This window comes from Humulus lupulus, chromosome 4 (assembly GCF_963169125.1).
Source record: "Humulus lupulus chromosome 4, drHumLupu1.1, whole genome shotgun sequence".
NCBI classification, from domain to species: Eukaryota; Viridiplantae; Streptophyta; class Magnoliopsida; order Rosales; family Cannabaceae; genus Humulus; species Humulus lupulus.
Window position 1 is genome coordinate 21,276,766 of NC_084796.1, and position 18,064 is coordinate 21,294,829.

General features: G+C 30.8%; 1 protein-coding gene and 1 non-coding gene across 2 annotated transcripts; one reads left to right on the plus strand and one right to left on the minus strand.

The window, feature by feature from the left end:
* Nucleotides 1-8,678: 8,678 nt before the first annotated feature.
* Nucleotides 8,679-9,589, minus strand: LOC133828864 (uncharacterized). Its single transcript, XM_062258940.1, has one exon. The coding sequence runs from the start codon at nt 9,525-9,527 to the stop codon at nt 8,748-8,750; it is 780 nt and encodes a 259-aa protein (XP_062114924.1). The 5' UTR covers nt 9,528-9,589; the 3' UTR covers nt 8,679-8,747.
* Nucleotides 9,590-16,013: 6,424 nt separating this feature from the next.
* Nucleotides 16,014-16,101, plus strand: LOC133833318 (small nucleolar RNA R11/Z151). The gene has a single exon (XR_009892706.1). It is a non-coding gene; the product is annotated as a small nucleolar RNA R11/Z151 (small nucleolar RNA).
* The last annotated feature ends 1,963 nt before the right edge of the window (nt 16,102-18,064 follow it).

An 18,064-nucleotide genomic window follows, 5' to 3' on the forward strand; every position in this document is an offset into this window, starting at 1 on the left:
TCGAGAAACTAACTTATTTTTTTAAAACTGAAAGATACACAGATAGAGAGATAGACAAGTCCAAAATTCTCACAAAGTTCAAGAAATGAGAATGGTTAGTAAATGGAGATAGGGAAACATGCATGCAATGGGTTAAGGCCATGACAGAGCAAGAGAGAGCACGTACGGTCCCATTCTCATATGGATGTCTTTCCCAATATATAGAGAATATATAATATGCTATATTTAGCTCTAGCTATATATATAATATATATATATATATTCTCATGCTTTTCTGGAGTTCTATGCAAACAAAATTATTTTTTTAAACATTAATTATATATTATATGAAATATATAATTAATTAATAAAACAAAAATACTTGTTTTTAGAATAAAAATGTTATATATATATATATATATATAAAGAAGATAAAACTACTAGTTAAAAATGTTATAAGCATTATATTAAGAAGCAATACACTTTTTAAATAAATAGTAAAATATTTATATAAGAATAATCTTTATTTTATTATAAAAAAAATTGGTTCAAATTTAGGTGAGTTATAAATATAAATAACCTCTAAAATGTAATTAGTTATAATTTTTTTAAGTCTCACATTAAAAAAGTATACCATTATATAATAATAATTATGTATACTATCAAATAAATATAAATATATATATATTATATTACTTATTTGTACTCAAATGAGAAAATTAAAGATTTATTCCACATTTGAATTGCTAAAATTACTTTTAAATATTTAATAGTTATTAGAGAGTATTTATTATTATTGTTGTTGAAGTTGATGGACATTTGGAAATCATTTTGTACTAATATCTCTATTTAGTTATAACATCTCAATTAGAGTATAATTAGTTTGGTCTCAAAACTATTCTTATATATATAGAGATTTTACTGTGTAGATATATTTATATATATTATACTAGGTAAAAGCAACACATAGAAAATATATTAATCTATTTTTATTATGTTTTTTTTATTTATCATATAAATTTTAAATAAATAAACAATCTCATATATTATAAAAGGGTGACATAAATAATTTAAGAAAAAAATTTATTAAATTAAGAATGTGTTAGATACACACTCTTTATATATAAAGATATGGTGGATTTTCGATTAAAAAATACCTATGAATTTCAATATAATAAACTATTCAAAATATCTAAAATAAAACTATGAATTAAAAAGTTTATTTGATAAAATTTTAATTATTTAATGTAAAAAAATTCAAAGCCAACAAAAAGTTATATAAAAATATATATTATTTAATTAGTGGATTGAGCAATTGAAATAAGTAATTCTCATTTAAAAGAAAAAAAATATATATAGAAAATAAGAACATAAAATATGTCTTATTTCACTATTACATATATGTTTGGATAAACAAAATACGTTAAATGACAAAATAAATAATTAATAAAAGAAAAAAATAGTAAATTTAAGCACTTAAATATTGTTTTTGTTATAGTTTTGAAAACATAATTGATAATAATTTAAATAAATAGTTATTTTTTTCCAATTTATTTACCTTATTTAGATGACTTCATTACTTTTTATTATTTTTAAAAAAATATTTACCTTATTTAGATGATTCTAAAACTAACGGTGTTAGAAAACAATAAAGAAAAATGTTAAATCTAACGGAGAACAACAATTTCCGTTAAACTTACATTTATAATATATAAAGATATAAAATCATATTCCATAATAATATCAAAAGTAATTAAATATTCATCTAATTTAAAATAACACTTATATTTGTCACAATTTAATAATTAAAAAATTCTAATGCACTTACATATTTTTTTAAAAACTAAAATTAAACAACAAATATTTCAATATTATAAAAGAGAGGTCTTCATATTTGTTTTTATACTTTTTTTCTTAAAAAAAAAAGCCTTAATATATCTATTCTATATAAAAAATGTGTAGATAACGGAAATTCTTGATTTTAACGATTTGTTTTGTTAACTTTAATGAAATATTCTAAATATTTAACGGAATATTCATTTACAATTAACTAAAATAGATATGTATTAATTATGTTAATATAAATTCAAATATTATAAAATATTATTATTATAATAATACTTAATATAAAACTACATATATAATAATATATAATACAAGACTAGATATTTAATAATTATATTAATATAAATTTAAATATTATAAATATTATTTTTATAATAATATATAATCCTAATTTTTTATACTAATTCAAATATTATAAAATATTATTATAATAATTGTTTATCCATAAAATAGTTGTTGATGATGTGACAATGATTTTCGACACGTAGCAGAGATACTGCTCGCCTATCGACCAGTATTATTTCCACATGAAAAGACCAAGTTTTATATACGACCAGCCTGGTCGTATATTCCGTTCATTTGTGTAAAGATCTGTGCAGTTGTAATGATATCCGATAATATCTCTTCATTATGACCTGCAGATCTGTTTATTAAGGATAGATATTGTTTCCTAATTCATGTAATCCTTCTTGAGCCTATAAATACACAAGAAATAGCTCAAGGAAGGGGATCGATCTTTTTCTTTCAGAATTATATTACTATTATCCATCGTTTGTATTGTTTTCTTCTTCTAAGGTCTGTGAAACTCAGAAACCCTAGCTCTTTGATCACACCTTTGAAGCTCAATACTAATAATAGTATCAAGTGGACGTAGGTCATTACCAATCACTGGGGCCGAACCACTATAATTCTCTGTATTCTTTATTTTTCCATTGATCATTTTCTCAAGCTCTATATTACTTTCCTGTCATTTTCTAGACTCCGTGTCGTTGACCGAAATCAGGGTCAACAATAATATTTAATATTAATATAAATTTAAATAGTATAAAATATTATTATTATAATAATATAAAATACATAATCTTAATTTTTATTAAAAAAATTATAATTTATTTTTAAAAAGGTTATATCATGTTATATATATTTTAAAAAAATCATAAACAATGTTTTGATTTAATTTTCATTTAATATGTTTATATCATTCTTTTAAATATAATATTTATATGATAGTGATATAAATTTAATAAATATAATTGAAAAATCTATAAATAAAACTAACACACGTTGTTTGTATCTAGTTTATATATATATATATGAATTTTATTAGGTGGACTACTTTTACTCTTACCGTATGAGTGTTTTCTATTTTGACATTTGGAGAAATTATATCCCAATTTTTTTTGCATGATAGCATATTTCGTGATTTTAACAGGCATCCTGCTAATTTTTAAAAAATTCTAAATAATTTATGGTGCCGAAATTAAAGTTCAAACAGTTAGTTACACATGTGCCTGATTTTTTTTATACGAGTGAAAATATTCTATTTGAACTCTGATTTTGGCACTATAAATTCATCGAAATTTCCTGAAAATTGGTGGGATGCCTTCTGAAGACCAAGAATTTTTTTTTAAAATATTATATATATTATTTTGTAAGTGGTGGGACCCACCCTTTATATTTTAAAATTTTGGTCTCATTTCCCTCTCTCACTCTCACAACAACAATCTTCTTCTTCTCCCTTTCTCTTTCTTTTTCCTTTCTTTTTCTTCCTTTCTCTCTCTTAAAAATGCAACCATTGCCACCACCATGGATGGCCACTTATGGCCACCAGCTGCTGCCATGCAAATCCTCGATTCGGCAGCCACCGATGACCTCATCCATACCAAGCGGTGTCGCCTCACTCGCCCCTAACTGTCTGGAGTCGCTAGTCAAAGTTTTGGTCTGTCAACTTAGGATAAACGTGATATTAAAATTGGACTAAATCACTCTAGGACTATCGTTAAGCTTAGGGGTGTCTCTTTGGACTCAGATTGAAAATTCTAAGGAGGTAGGGATTTAACTTGACTATTGGACTTATTTTACTCGTATTGAATTGCACTAAACATATTCCAATTTTGATATTTATAAATTGTTTGAAAAAATAGAAAACTTAATCTGCATATGTTCTGATCTGTTCTGAGGGCACTGAATGCTAAATATATTTTTGTTCACTTATTTATGCAGATTATGATTTTTGAGTTTTATTCAAATGTAGCCGTTATGCTGCCCAATTTTCTAAAATATAAAGGGAATATGTTTCTTTCTTTTCATGTTTACTTACATTTGGTTATACTGATGAAAGCCATAGTGATTATGATTTGTGCATGTTGTTGTTTCACGACCTAGTTTCTGTGTCATCATAGATAGATTAGGTGTCCACTCACCTGTAGGTGTAAAGACCTAATAACATCTGTATACATGAAGTGTTCTGAGTCTTCCCCTTATGGTGGTTAACAGGTCCGACTACCCGGTTTAGTATATCGAGTTTTCTATGGTGGGTACGGGAACTAGGGATCTAGTGGACGATGTGATGTGCACATGTAGCTATGCTCTTATGATTATTTGTGGTTTATCTCTATTTTGGTTTATACATGATTTAATGCCCCGGATTCCCTAATATGGTTTAATGGCTGGATTAGTAGGCCGGGAGGGCCATAACTGTTTAATTATGCCATTAAATGTATTTATGCATGTTTATGAGAATTATATTATAATATGGTGTTAAATACATGCATGTGGGTCCACATTTGTTTACAGGGGTGTTTTGGTAATTTGGCCCGTTGAGGGCGTAATTGTATATTTGTTTGCATGACAATGATATATATTGTGAGGCCACATTATAATGTGGGTTGGTTTGAGTATTTCGGCATGAAACGATCTTTTAGTATAATTTATCGGTTTGGTCATAACAGGTTTAAGCTCGGGGTTCGGGGTGAGTCTCGGGGTGTTTTAATGATTAGAGCGTTACCGGGAATAATAAGGGTAACGGGATATAAATTATTGATGTTGGGAACATTGAGATTAGCGAGAATTGGGAAGCGTTAATTATGATTAATATGATAAGTGGAAAGTGCCAATTTTACCCTTGGAATGGTTTTAAAAGCCTTAAATGACTTAAGGGCATTTTAGTCATTTGGATGGATTTACATAACCCTTTAGTTGGCTGTAGAAGCATATAGAATAAACAGAGCCAAAACAGGGTTTTCTTCTCCAACCCGTACACCATCCTTCATCATTTCTCTTTTGGAGTTTTTGAGCTCAAAGTGGGCTTTCAAGCTAGGAAATCCAAGGGCTGGGTTTGTGGACTTGGTTCAACCATTGAAGGAGGTTCAAATCCGAATTTGAGGTGAGTTTAGCCATGATTTTCTGGTTTACACTCTGTTTTTCCTTTAGTTTTTCAGCTTATGAATTCTTGTTGATAGTTTGGATTTGAGGAGGTTTTGATTGAAGTTTTGCTTGGGGTTTGATGAGGGTGAGTTATGGATAATGTTTAGAGGTTAAATTGAGTGTTTGGAGGAGGTTTGAAACTGGTTTGAAGGCTTGGTTCCAAGGGAAAACGCAGGGGAGAGTTTACTGGTGCGTGCTGATATTTTGGCAAAACTGGGTATTGAGCCGCGGCTCATGGCGTCTGTCAGGGAAGGCCCCCTCTGTTTGAGGGGCGCGGCGCGGCGCGGCTAGGGCGGGCCGCGGCCCTTAGTGGCTTTTTGGCCAAAATGATGTTTTTAGCTTGGGGATTCAAGCCTTAGGCCTCGGTGTTGAACCTATTACCTGGTTGAGTTGTGTTTGATGTCTCGGAGGCTAGGTTTTGGTTTGGGAACCCTCTATTATCATTTTTATTGATGAATCCTATATTTTGGTTATGACCAGGTGATCGTCAAGGAATTTAAAGATTGATCGTTCTCAGGGGTCGTTCTTATAATAACTTTCACTCGAACCAGAGGTAAGAAAATAGTGTATGAATACAGTTGCACCCTGTATAGGTATATGACATGCATGGTATGTTATTAATGCATGTTGGTTGATATATGTGGACATGGATTGCATATTAAATGCTAGTGAATGTTGATTACCTGTTTATGACACTGACTAGTCAGGGACCGACCCTAAAGTCGATGAACATGCATTGAATGGCTGTATGGCATTAATGCTGGACCGACCCTAAAGTCGAAGAACTTATAAGAGCTTGCCTGGTCTAAGACCAGATGTTCTTAGCCAGGGCATATGGCCCCGGTAACTATTTGTCACAAGGCTAGGGGACGCTGTCCGTAGTTACGACTCTAGAGTCGGGAGGAGGGTTATGTTGGTGACCAATCACCATGCACCTATCCTTATCAAGATTCTGAAAGAACTACTTATCAATTAAGCCCTGGTGACCCTATCGTCACATGGCTAGAGGGAGCTGTACCCACTTTTGTGACTTTTGCTACTGTCACCTCTTTGTTCTGGACCGATAGTCCTAAAAGATTAATATGATCATTGTTGATATTATATCATGCTTTATTGTGTTTTCTTGCTGGGCCTTGGCTCATGGGTGCTATGTGGTGCAGGTAAAGGGAAAGAGAAGCTCACCCAACCTTGAGTGGAGAGCTTGGGTGATGTTGTGTACATATTGGGCCGCTTGACCACCACGGTTAGGGAGTTCTCAGAGGGACTAGGGATTTACCCTATTTTTGCCGCTTTGGCCGGCGGGGATTGTAAATTTGAAACAATAGCATCCCTTTTGTGTTGTAAACAACTTGTATACGTTTTGAAAGGCTCATGAGCAGTTTATTTACTTAATGAAATGTATCATTTCCTTTTTACTGGTTTTTACACCTTAGCATGATAATTACACTTAGATCACGTTTTTAACCAAATGACTCGGGTAGCGAGTCAAATTTCTGGTTCATTGTTCACCGTAACTGTTCTGGGGTAGCTAGGGCGTTACACATGATGATGCATGTTTCGTTTTCGAAGCTAGCCGTGCAGGGATTGTATTAAACTTTTGGGTTCTATGATATTAGTTGCTTTCCTACTGGGCTTTATAAGCTCACCCCCTATATTTCTCCTATTCTAGGAACCCAGTGATGCGAATGTGGAAGGTGAATTATTGATGGAACCAATGTGTTTAGCCTAGTTCTATTTAGTGCCATAGTTTATCTTTTGAACATTATATATGTATTTGATTTGTAACCTAATGATATGTAAATCTAAATTAGTTGTGTAATAGTTAGGAATGAGGAATGGTGAATGCTAAGTATTATTTTGGTTGTTTTTATGACTTATTAAATTTAACTGTTTGGTGACTACATAACTGTGGGGATATTATTGTTCTACGTATAATGATAAATGATCTTGATTTTATCACTAATATTTTTATATATAATTATAGAAGTTATTCCATTATTTTGACTTATAATTATAATAATATTTAATATAAACTAAATTATCAATTATAAATACTATTTTCCAACAAGGGTCAAAGTTTGATATTTGACTACTAAAGTTATGGATATTATAAATCTGCTACAGCCTAGGGCTCGAGCCGTGACATGTCTTTTATAATTATCATGCACGTTGTCATACAAAAAAATTGAGTGTTGATATTTGGCACCTTAAGGTGACTAGCACCACACGAGGTGACACCTCATAATTACTTAGCGATACCTCATAATACTTATTAAATTTAAATATATGAGACTCGATATTGAATTATACTAATAGTAATACGCCACCTCCTTATAGTGTTGGATACCACTGGTGTCCCTTAACAATTCTAAAAAAAATTGAGTTATAATTTCTCAAAATACCAACATCAGAAAACGCACACTAAAATAGGGCAAAAATAATGCCATACCTAAGAAGCTCCATATATATTTATAGAAACCGGGCCTTTAGTTAGTGGAGACCATATATGTATGATCCAGCCATTCACATTATTAGTTCATACTACACTCTGTATACATATAATTATTCACGATGACGTTCAAACATGCAATAATGCGAAACTACAATAAGTAGTGATAAGAACGTGTGAATATTTGACTGATATGTTAGAATTATTTTTTGGTATTATTATTCGATCATCATGAATATTTGAATCATGATAATGTGAATCTATTAAATTGTCGAATATATATATATTGATTGGATCATGTTACTTGAAGATGAGTCACTGACTCACGAAAGCTAGCCAAGAAAAACAATTAACAAAAACCAAGAGAGAGAGAGAGAGAGAGAGCAAAAAAGGACAATATTAACATCTGCAACTTCTTTCTCATCAAGCATTGGTATTGACACCCACGAGATTGTTTTTCTTTTTTCTTTTTGAGAGAGTACACGATCACGAGACCTTTATTATCCATAAATAGCATTTTTTCTGTTTTGTTTTTTAGCTGCTTTTAATTTCTTGGTCTAGCTAGCTGTTCATGGCCGTATAGTTTATAATATTTTGTGAACCAAACTTATCATAATGTAACCAACCAAATACACACAATTACTACTTTGAGTTCAAGCTTTTAAATATATTATACATTGTATATATCACCTAGCCGGCCAATATCTAATTATCTATATCTATATTATATAAATAGGTTTTCAGTTGGAAGATTTCTTCGTGTCCTTTATGTGAATAATAGGTTATACATAGAATAGCTTTCAATTAGTGCTTACTTTTTCATGGTGGCTATTATTATCAACCTATAATTCATTTTATATAAAATGATCACATTCGTATCCATTATATTGAATAAATATATAACTGTTGTATAAGACGTAAATATATATATATATATATACATATAGTGGCTCATGATATAAAACAAAAATTGTATAATAAATATTGAAACTAAACATTGCACGCCAATTCTTCATTTAACTAAAACAAAATAGAATAAATACATAAATTAATATATAATTTTCTTCCGGAAAATGACTTCGGTGTCGAGGCCAAAGCCGTCGACCGCTCTAACCTCCACAAGCTCGGAGGCTTTAAACAACTCCAACAAGGGTCCCACACTAAACAGATCGTTGGCCGAGTACTTATCAGTCCGTCTATTTATCGACACGTGTAGGGCGCAGATCCCTCCGGCCTTCATCGTCCGTTCGATCTCCCCAACGAACTTCCGCGGGTACAGCGCGTGGTCGAACACGTTCGAGAACTCGAAGTCGAACGTCTCGTTGGCGAACGGCAGCGCGTGGAAGTCACCTCCCACTACAAGAGGCGGATGCGGGACTAAGTCGACCCCGATCGAGTCCGAGACGCCAATGCGCCTGAGGGCCGAAACCTCCTGGCCTACGCGGGCTCCGATGCAAAGCGATTTGGAGGAGTTGGAGAGAAGGCTCCGGCGCGTGAGGCTGGCGAAGAAGGTGGCAAAGACTCGGACCTTCCGGTCCCAGTCGCGGGTGGTCCATATTTTGCGGAGCTTGGGGTTGAGGGTTTTGTTAAGCTGGTGGTGGATGTAGGATTCGTAGGTGGTGTAACCGGGTCGGATGCGGAGGTCGGAGCCGGAAGCGGTGGTGGTGGTGGATTTGGGGTGACGTGGCGTTTGGGAGGAGAGGAAAGTGAGGAAGAGTATGGAGAAGAAGAGGGAGAGGAGGAATGGTTTGAGGAGGAGGAGGGGTAGTTTGGGAATTACGGTTTGCATTTCTGCATGAAATATATGAGTATTATTATTGCTTACCATGCAGAGAGGGATTTGAGTGAAAAGAGAGAAGAGAGACTGGTACGTGAGTGTAAGATAATGGAATTTCAAAACTTGTACATTGTACATATATAACAATGGTGTATGTATATATATATACACATATTATGTATATTTAGTTTAGGGAGAGACCGTGACGAAATTTTGGCTTTTATATATAATGCTGTTCTTCACTTGAGGAGCCAAATTATATCTCTGTTGAGAAAAATCGTGGGGGGTGGGGGGGAGAAATATCTTTCAAATAGATTTTATTTATTGCTTCTATACCGTACTTTTATATATACTAGGTAAAACATCGTGGTGCAATGTACAATGTACGTACGCGTAATTTTAAAGTTGTAAACATTATATATAATTTTAATAAAAATTAGTTTACTATCTTTCTAAAAATATATATATTTTTATAATCGAATAAATTATAGTTCTATATTATATATAAATATTTATATTAATAATCTTTACACATATAATATCTAAACATAACATTGACATAAATATATATTTACGTGATTACAACATATATATAAAATAGAATAATATTTAAAAGGAAATTGATAATAGAAATAAAATAAGAATAGAAAAAGTCATAGTGTAGACAGTAGTATATATATGCATCAACTATTTTTACATTCTAATATATCTTGTAATGTTCTTTGGTAAATTTGATGAAGAAAAAAAGCTTCAATCACTTGATAAAAACAAACTATCCCACAAATTTATAAGATAAGAAAATAATATTAATGTCTTTATTATTTTTTAAATAAATATGATTTAATTATTTAAATTATCATAAAATATCTTTTAAATATCTTATTTTAATTAATTAATTAATTAATTTTTGTTTAAGTTTATGTTTGTTCTAGTTTTTGAATTTGGCAGTGACAATAAATAATTATATATTATATGTTTAATATAATATTAAGTTTGATTAAATTTTATTTAAGTTATAAAATATATGGTTTTAAATAAATATGATTTAATTATTTAAATTATCATAAAATATCTTATTTATTTTTGTTTAAGTTTATGTTTGTTCTAGTTTTTGAATTTGGCACTGACAACAAATGATTATATATTATATGTTTAATATAATATTAAGTTTGATTAAATTTTATTTAAGTTATTAAATATATGGTTTTATTATTTTTAAATAATTATCATTGCAAAATATCTAAAAAAATATCTTATTTTAATTTGTTTAATTATTTATTTATTTAAGTTTAAGTCATGTTTACAATCTACTATTAAATATAATAATATTCCGTTAAAGTTAACTGTAAAAAATTAAAAAACCGTTAAAACCAAGAATTTCCGTTATCTACACATTTTTTTATATAGAATATATATATATATTTATATATATAAATTTTTTGAAAATATACATTTTTACATTTCAGGATGTTGTATAGTAAATTTATCCTAGACCACTACAAAAATTTTCACTTTCAATTACCCCATGTAAGATATTAAATGTCTCCCAATGAAAAATGTTGGATCTCTAACATGTGTCTCAATGACAGACGATGGATGTGATCTCATGTATATACTTTTGCGCCTCCTTCTTCTTCCCTCGCGCATTACACAAAGGCGTTTTGGGAGAGATTTTGGGCGATTTTAGGGCTTGCAAAGCTACAAAATTTTCACAATTTTCACCATTTTGAGGTAATATTTGATTAAATAAATTATGGATTTTGCATTAGGATTAGATTTATTTGCGTTTTTTGTGTGTTTTTGAAAAAGATTATGAGCTTTTATAATGTATTTGTAGGGTGTTCTTGGAGTAAGATTGAAATGTGAGATTTTGACATAAAATTTCTATTTCAAGCACACGTTTGTGGTAAGTTTTTAAAATTACAAGAATAAATCATTGTTAGAATGATATTTGGTGATATTTTTATTTATTAGTTTTGATAATTATTAGATTTTGAGTGAGTTTCTAAAATAATAACTTTGTTGTGATTAAAGTATATATATTTATGATTTTTTTTAATTTATATTATTATTTAATTCAAAAATTATATATATATATTTTAAAATTTTATTAGCATTTTAGATAGGTTGATTATATATAGTTATGTTTTGTTAAAATTTATTTATTAAATAATTTTAAAAATTAGAGATTTATGAAATTAAAGTTATATATTTTTGTTGATTAATGAGTTCTTAGCTAGTGACTTAATTAATTGTTAGAGTTTATAAGTGTAAATATTTGAGCTTTATATATCACTTTTTTTTTTCCAGGTTGATTATAGTGGCCTATTGATTTTTTTTATTTGTTTAGTAATCATTTATTAATTAAATAATTTTGTAGGTTGTGGTTTTGTTGGAGTGAGATTTAGGGTGATTTTTGCCTCAAAATTTATATTTCAACCACATATTTAAGGTAATTAAGTTTACAAAATTACACGAATAAGTTATTGTTAATCTAATTATTTAGTGATATTTGTTTAGTAATCTTTTATTTATTAATTAATTTAATTTTGTAGGTTGTGGATTTAATAGCAAAGTGCATTGCAAAGTGAAGTAAATTTGCTAGCTTGGATTATTAATTGCAAGAGGTACATACATTGTCTTATTTCTACTTTTAATATTATTAAACAAAATGTTAGAGGAGTTTGAATATCTTAACTATTCATCCATAGTGAGGTATGTTTTGAGATTAAAATTATGCGTTACAATGATAACAGAAGGTTGAGAACTTGTATGCTTTAGTGAAGTAGGTTCTGAGAAATATGTTTGCGAAGCTATAAGGGAGAAACTTATTGTATGTTGTTTGAATTGTTTGTTTTGTTATTCGCATGCAGATGGTTATGTTACTATTATGTATTATTTTCTTGTATTTAAATTGTGTTGTGATTGATTGATTTGTTTTATTAAATTGATAGATGGTTAGGTTACTAATAATATAGGGGGAGTGCTGCCCAAATTTACAAAAAATTAGCTTTGTTATAGACATAAGTTCTTTCTTGTACTTATTTAGTGTTGTTTCTTTCATTTTTCATAGACACAGAAGAAGATATGGATAGAAAGTGGATGTCAGTGAATAGGTTATCTGTGAAACATAGGAACAAGGTTGATCTGTTCTTGAGGTTTTGTTTGGAAAAATGTGAAAGACCCAAATTTTACTTCTTGTCCATGTCTTAAGCGTGTAAATATTAAAAAGATGAATCTTAAAATGATCAAAGAACACTTATATTTCAATGGGATCGACAAGAGTTACACGATTTGTTATTTCCATGGGGAGATAGATCATGTTGCTCAAACTTTTCCAAGTAGACCAAAAGGAGTAAGGAGGAGTATAGTAGAGGAGAACTGGGATCCATTAGATGAAATGATTAACGACACACATTATGGATTAGGAGTAGACCCAAATAAGTTTGAGACAATCCTTAGTACGCTAAGAAACCGATTTACCCTGGTTGTACAAGATTTACAAAATTATGTGCGCTTCTTAGGTTGTACAATCTAAAAGCTAAACATGGCTTGGAGTGATAAAAGTATTACTGATTTACTTAGTTTTTGAAGGAGTTAGTGCCGGAAGAAAGTGAAATGTCAATTTTATTTTATGAGGCAAAGAAGATGTAACGCCCTGGTTATTCCAAGACAGTTACTGTGAACTTTGAACCATGCTTAACTCGCTAATCGAGTTCTTTGGTTATAAACGTGCATCTAGGTGTTATTAACACTACAAGAAATCTGATCTTTACCTACCAATATTTTACCTACCAATATATATTGGTAGGGAAAGTAATGTTTTGCCTACCAATATTTATTGGTAGATAATATTAGTAGGTAAATGCTAGTCCATTATATTATATTTCTGAACAGAGCTTTACCTACCAATAATATCAGTAGGTAATGATCTTTACCTACGTATATTATGGAGGGAAATTTTTTAACCATTCCCGCTCAATTTTCCCCCCGTTTTTTATTTTCATTATATTATTTTATTATTATAAATGCTTATTTGGAAGCTTATGTGGAGTAAATAAGCTAACATTTACCTACCAATTTCTTACCTACATATATATATTGGTAGGTAAAAATATCTTTTGCCCACTAATATTTATTGGTAGCGAATATTCACTACTACAAAATACCCCTTACGGGTCACCTTTTTAGGACACGCATCTAAATGTAAGTCCTTAAAAATGTATCTGGTGTTTTTAGGACACTTTTTGAGAGTCCTTAAAAAACACATTTTAGGACTCGCAATGAGTCTCCTAATAAAATATGTGAGTCCTAAAAAATTATGAGGAAATAAAATTTGCTAGTGACTTTTAAGGACTAGCTTTACAAGTCCTAAAAAAAACATTAAGGGGCTGTTTGTTATATGGGGAAGTGTTGGGATGGGTGGTCATTTGAAGTGTACCCCATGTTTGGTGCCATTTTTTAGGTGGGAAAGTGGTGGGTCCCACAGAGTTTTAGAGGGTAATGTAAATTCTTGTGAAAGGGTGAGTTTTAGATTAACCCACATGTGAACCCTTGCCACACATTCCCATGACACCCAAAACTTATAACAAACACCACCTAAGGGTTTCCAATGCAAGCCCTAAAACATTTAATTAAAAAAGGCACAAGGGACACAATTTTTTTCGAATTGGGACTGTTTTTTATTGAAAAACTGAATTGAGGCTTTTTAGTATTAGGGTTCATTAACTTTTTCAGCTACAAGGAAAATAGGTTGGGTTCTTCTCATTCGGCAAGGCCCTAGCCTGAATCTCCTCAGCGGCAGACGACTATGGCGCAAGGCTTCAGGTTGGGTGGTTCTCGGTGACGCAGGGGCTCAACACACTCGGTTCTTCTCGGCGATGGCTTCAGGCGACGCAATAACTCATCGACACAAGACTTCTGGCTCATCGACGGGTGGTTCTTGGCTAGCAGTGATTGGTGGTTCTTGGCTGGCAGTAACTGGTGGTTCTCATAGCCACGAGCATATTCTTTGCCACCTTCTAATGTGCTTCTGATCAAGTGGATTCACCAGTGGGTTCTATTCATCTAGGGTTCTCTCTTCCTCTCTCATTTTATTCCCTTTAGTTGTCAATCTCTCATTGGTTTGATTTTGTTTGAATGTTTAGTTAGAACTTGCTCTTGCATCTGAATATTATTAATCTAGGGTCTGGTGTTTGGGGATTTTGGACTCCTTTGTTCTGATCTCTGATATTTGTTATGTTCCTCTAGGTTTTGCTTCTTTTTCAGGGGAGTGTCAGTGATGCATTGTGGCCTTGCTGATATGTGTGATCTTCTCAGTTATAGGTTTGATTTTGTTTGAGGATTATGCTTTGTTTTTTTTTTTGTTTTTTTGGTTCCACAAGACTTCTCTATTCTTACTCCTCCTACAACTCTTGCCTTTTCTTGTTCTTGACTCATTTTGTGTACCTAAATATTTTTTATTTGAGACTAGACTAGTTAGGGACTTATATATACACATATATAAATATACTAGGAGGGCAAAACTTTATGTGGAGATCAAAACCAAAATTGGACGGGCCGGGCATTATTAACTTTATCTTTTCAATTGTTAAAAATGTAAGAGAAGAATGTAGTGTAGGAGACAAGAAAGAATGAAAACTAAAAAATGGGTTAGAGGTATGGACACCTTCCTTTAAGGTTTTATTTGGCCTCACTTCTCAAAGGTTATTAAGAGTTTTGTATGAGTAATATTACTACCAAGATACAATAGACTTGTAGGCTAATATCCAGCAAAATATTGAACAAACAAAAGGAGATATGAAATCTGTGAAACCTGAGGTATTTATAGATGTTTTGATACCTATTCATGAACCAACACATTCTTTCATGAAACATTACACTGTTTCATGAGCTATCTTAGCACCTATTCATGAATCATTACACTACTTCATGAAACATTAAATTGGTACCCATTCATGAATCATTATAATTCTTCATGAAACATTGCACTGTTTTCAGAGAAATGTTAGAGTTTCTCCAACAAATTTTTTTTGTGATTTTCCCTTACATACTCACTTTGATCATCTAATTAATAATGTCACCTAGGTACATTAACCTAGCCAAATAGTAATTATGCAATTTCAGTCAATTGTTAATTCTTTAAAAAAAATAAACAAAAAAGTCAAATGTGAATAAGATTATATTACTATTTTTAGTTCATTTTATAAATTAATTAATCAAATATTAGTGCAATTATTAGTAGTTATAATTATATATGACGATATTTGTTATTCTTGTTTGATATTGGGGATTAAATATATTTTTGAGCCTTGATGATGAGTTGATGTTAAAGTTTTATGTTTGAGTCAGCATAGCTCTCAAATTTACTGTTGGTCTTTAATTAAAGCTATTTTTGCTGATAGAAATTTACTGTTGGTCTTTAGAGAATTGATAGAAATTTATGCTGATGATGCTATTTTTGTTGACTAGAGTTTCTTATCTGGGCATATTTCTAGAATCTTATTTCAAACATTTACATCTTTTATTATTAAAATTAGGCTTATGATGATAACATTAATTATCTTAGCGGATTTCGGTGAGATTTTATAGTCAATGATTTTAATGTTACACACACTAAAAGCCCTTTTTTATTAATAGAATTTTAACAGAAAAATAATGTCTAATAAAAAATAATGTTTCTTTTGAAAAGTTGCATTTTCATGCAAAAAATAAATATTCTTAGTATATATGAGTTTTTTTACAGGGTACTCTTTAATAAACAAAAAAAGATATTAGATGAGTGATTTTCATTGTAGTATACCAATTATGGTAAGTTGCAATAACTTATGTCATTATATTTAATATCCCGTTTTAGTGTTTTAGTATCTCGGGATCGACGTACGCTGTTTGGGCTTTGGGAACAACTGGGTTTGATCTCTCTCTCTCCCTCTTACACTCACGGTAACTCACCTCTCCCATGGTATCTCTCTAAATATATAATTTTCAATTTATACGTACATATAAATACATATATATATATATATAGTACGCTATATAAATCTAAAACAAACCATATAAATAATTTAAATCATAAGGAAGAATAAATTGTTAGTCTCTTTTTCTTGTGTGATGGTTTTGATTGCTGGAGTCTTTTTTAGTAGTTCTTACTATTGTGGATTTTATTCCTGCACTGCAGCAATAACATTTAGAATATTTTTTAGCTTGAAATTGGTCTGCTTATTATAAGCACTATGAATTGCTTTTGTAAATATTCTCACCGCCTTTACTCTTCTCACGTTTGCCACTGTTAATAGGATGCTGTGGACGTCCATGACAGTTTGGCTGCTGAAGCTGAACATGGTGATGCTTCCAGAAAGGAAAGGTCCTCAGTTCAAGGTATAGAACAGGTAATTAATACCAAACATGTTTCATGTAATTAGAAATTGATTGCAGTTTTACTTTCATATATTTTAAAGATTTTTATTAGAGCTTATCTGAGTTTGAATTATAAAAAAATAGTTTCCTAGTTGAGTTAAGACTTCTTATTTATGGCTATCTGTAAAATATTTTTGTACTTAGTGGAGTTTGAATATCTTAGATATTCATCCATAGTGAAGTAGGTTATGAGAATTCTGTGTGTTGCGGTGATAACGGAAGGTTGAAAACTTGCATGTCTTAGTGAAGTAGGTTCTGAGAATTTTGTGTGCTGCGGTGATATATGGATGAAAACCTGTGTGTTGTTTGATTTGTTTGACATGGTGTTGATTGTGACATATGGCTAGACTAGTAAATTAGGGGATATGCTGTCTGATTTTCTATAGATTTTTTTGTACTTAGTTTTGTGTGGAAATATGAAAAAGATGGCTGCCACAATGGCTGCCACAATGTCCTTAGCTAAAAGATAAAAAGATAAAAAAAACCAACATCAGTTATTGCAAATAAACAAAGAATTTGATGTGCAATATAATAGTTTTAATATTTTTTTCCATCATAAGTTCTAATTACATATGATTAAGAAGTTGTTTAGGGAAATATTTTTCAAATAAATGAGGTGTTGCTTTCTATTACACAATTTTTTCCATTAAGGATTTTTGAAACTATTTCAATAAAAATTGACCCCTAGTCTAGTTCATCATCCATGATTTATGAGTTACATGGCATTATATCAAAATATTTACTCAAATCTAACGTAGCTCTTGATATCTATTTTTAAACTTAGAGTGGATAATGTCTTATTCTGAGTTTGTCTCTTAACAATAGAACTAGTAATTGATTTGGTAATTATGCTTCTCTTTGATCAAACGAAGGAATGTGTATGTGTTTATTCTCTAATTGCTTTAGTATTATACTTTAGTGGAGTTTGAATATCTTAGATTTTCATCCGTAGTGAAGTAGGTTCTGGGAATTCTGTGTGCTGCGGTGATAACGGAAGATTGAGAACTTGCATGTCTTAGTGAAGTAGGTTATGAGAATTTTGTGTGCTGCGGTGATATATGGATGAAAACTTGTGTGTTGTTTGATTTGTTTGACATGTTTGTGTTGATTGTGACAGATGGCTAGGCTAGTAAATTAGGGGATATGTTGTCCGATTTTCTATAGATTTTTTT

What these genes read in the sequence shown, in the direction of transcription:
- LOC133828864 (XM_062258940.1), bottom strand. Translation starts at nt 9,527, where the DNA reads ATGGTAAGCAATAATAATACTCATATATTTCATGCAGAAATGCAAACC.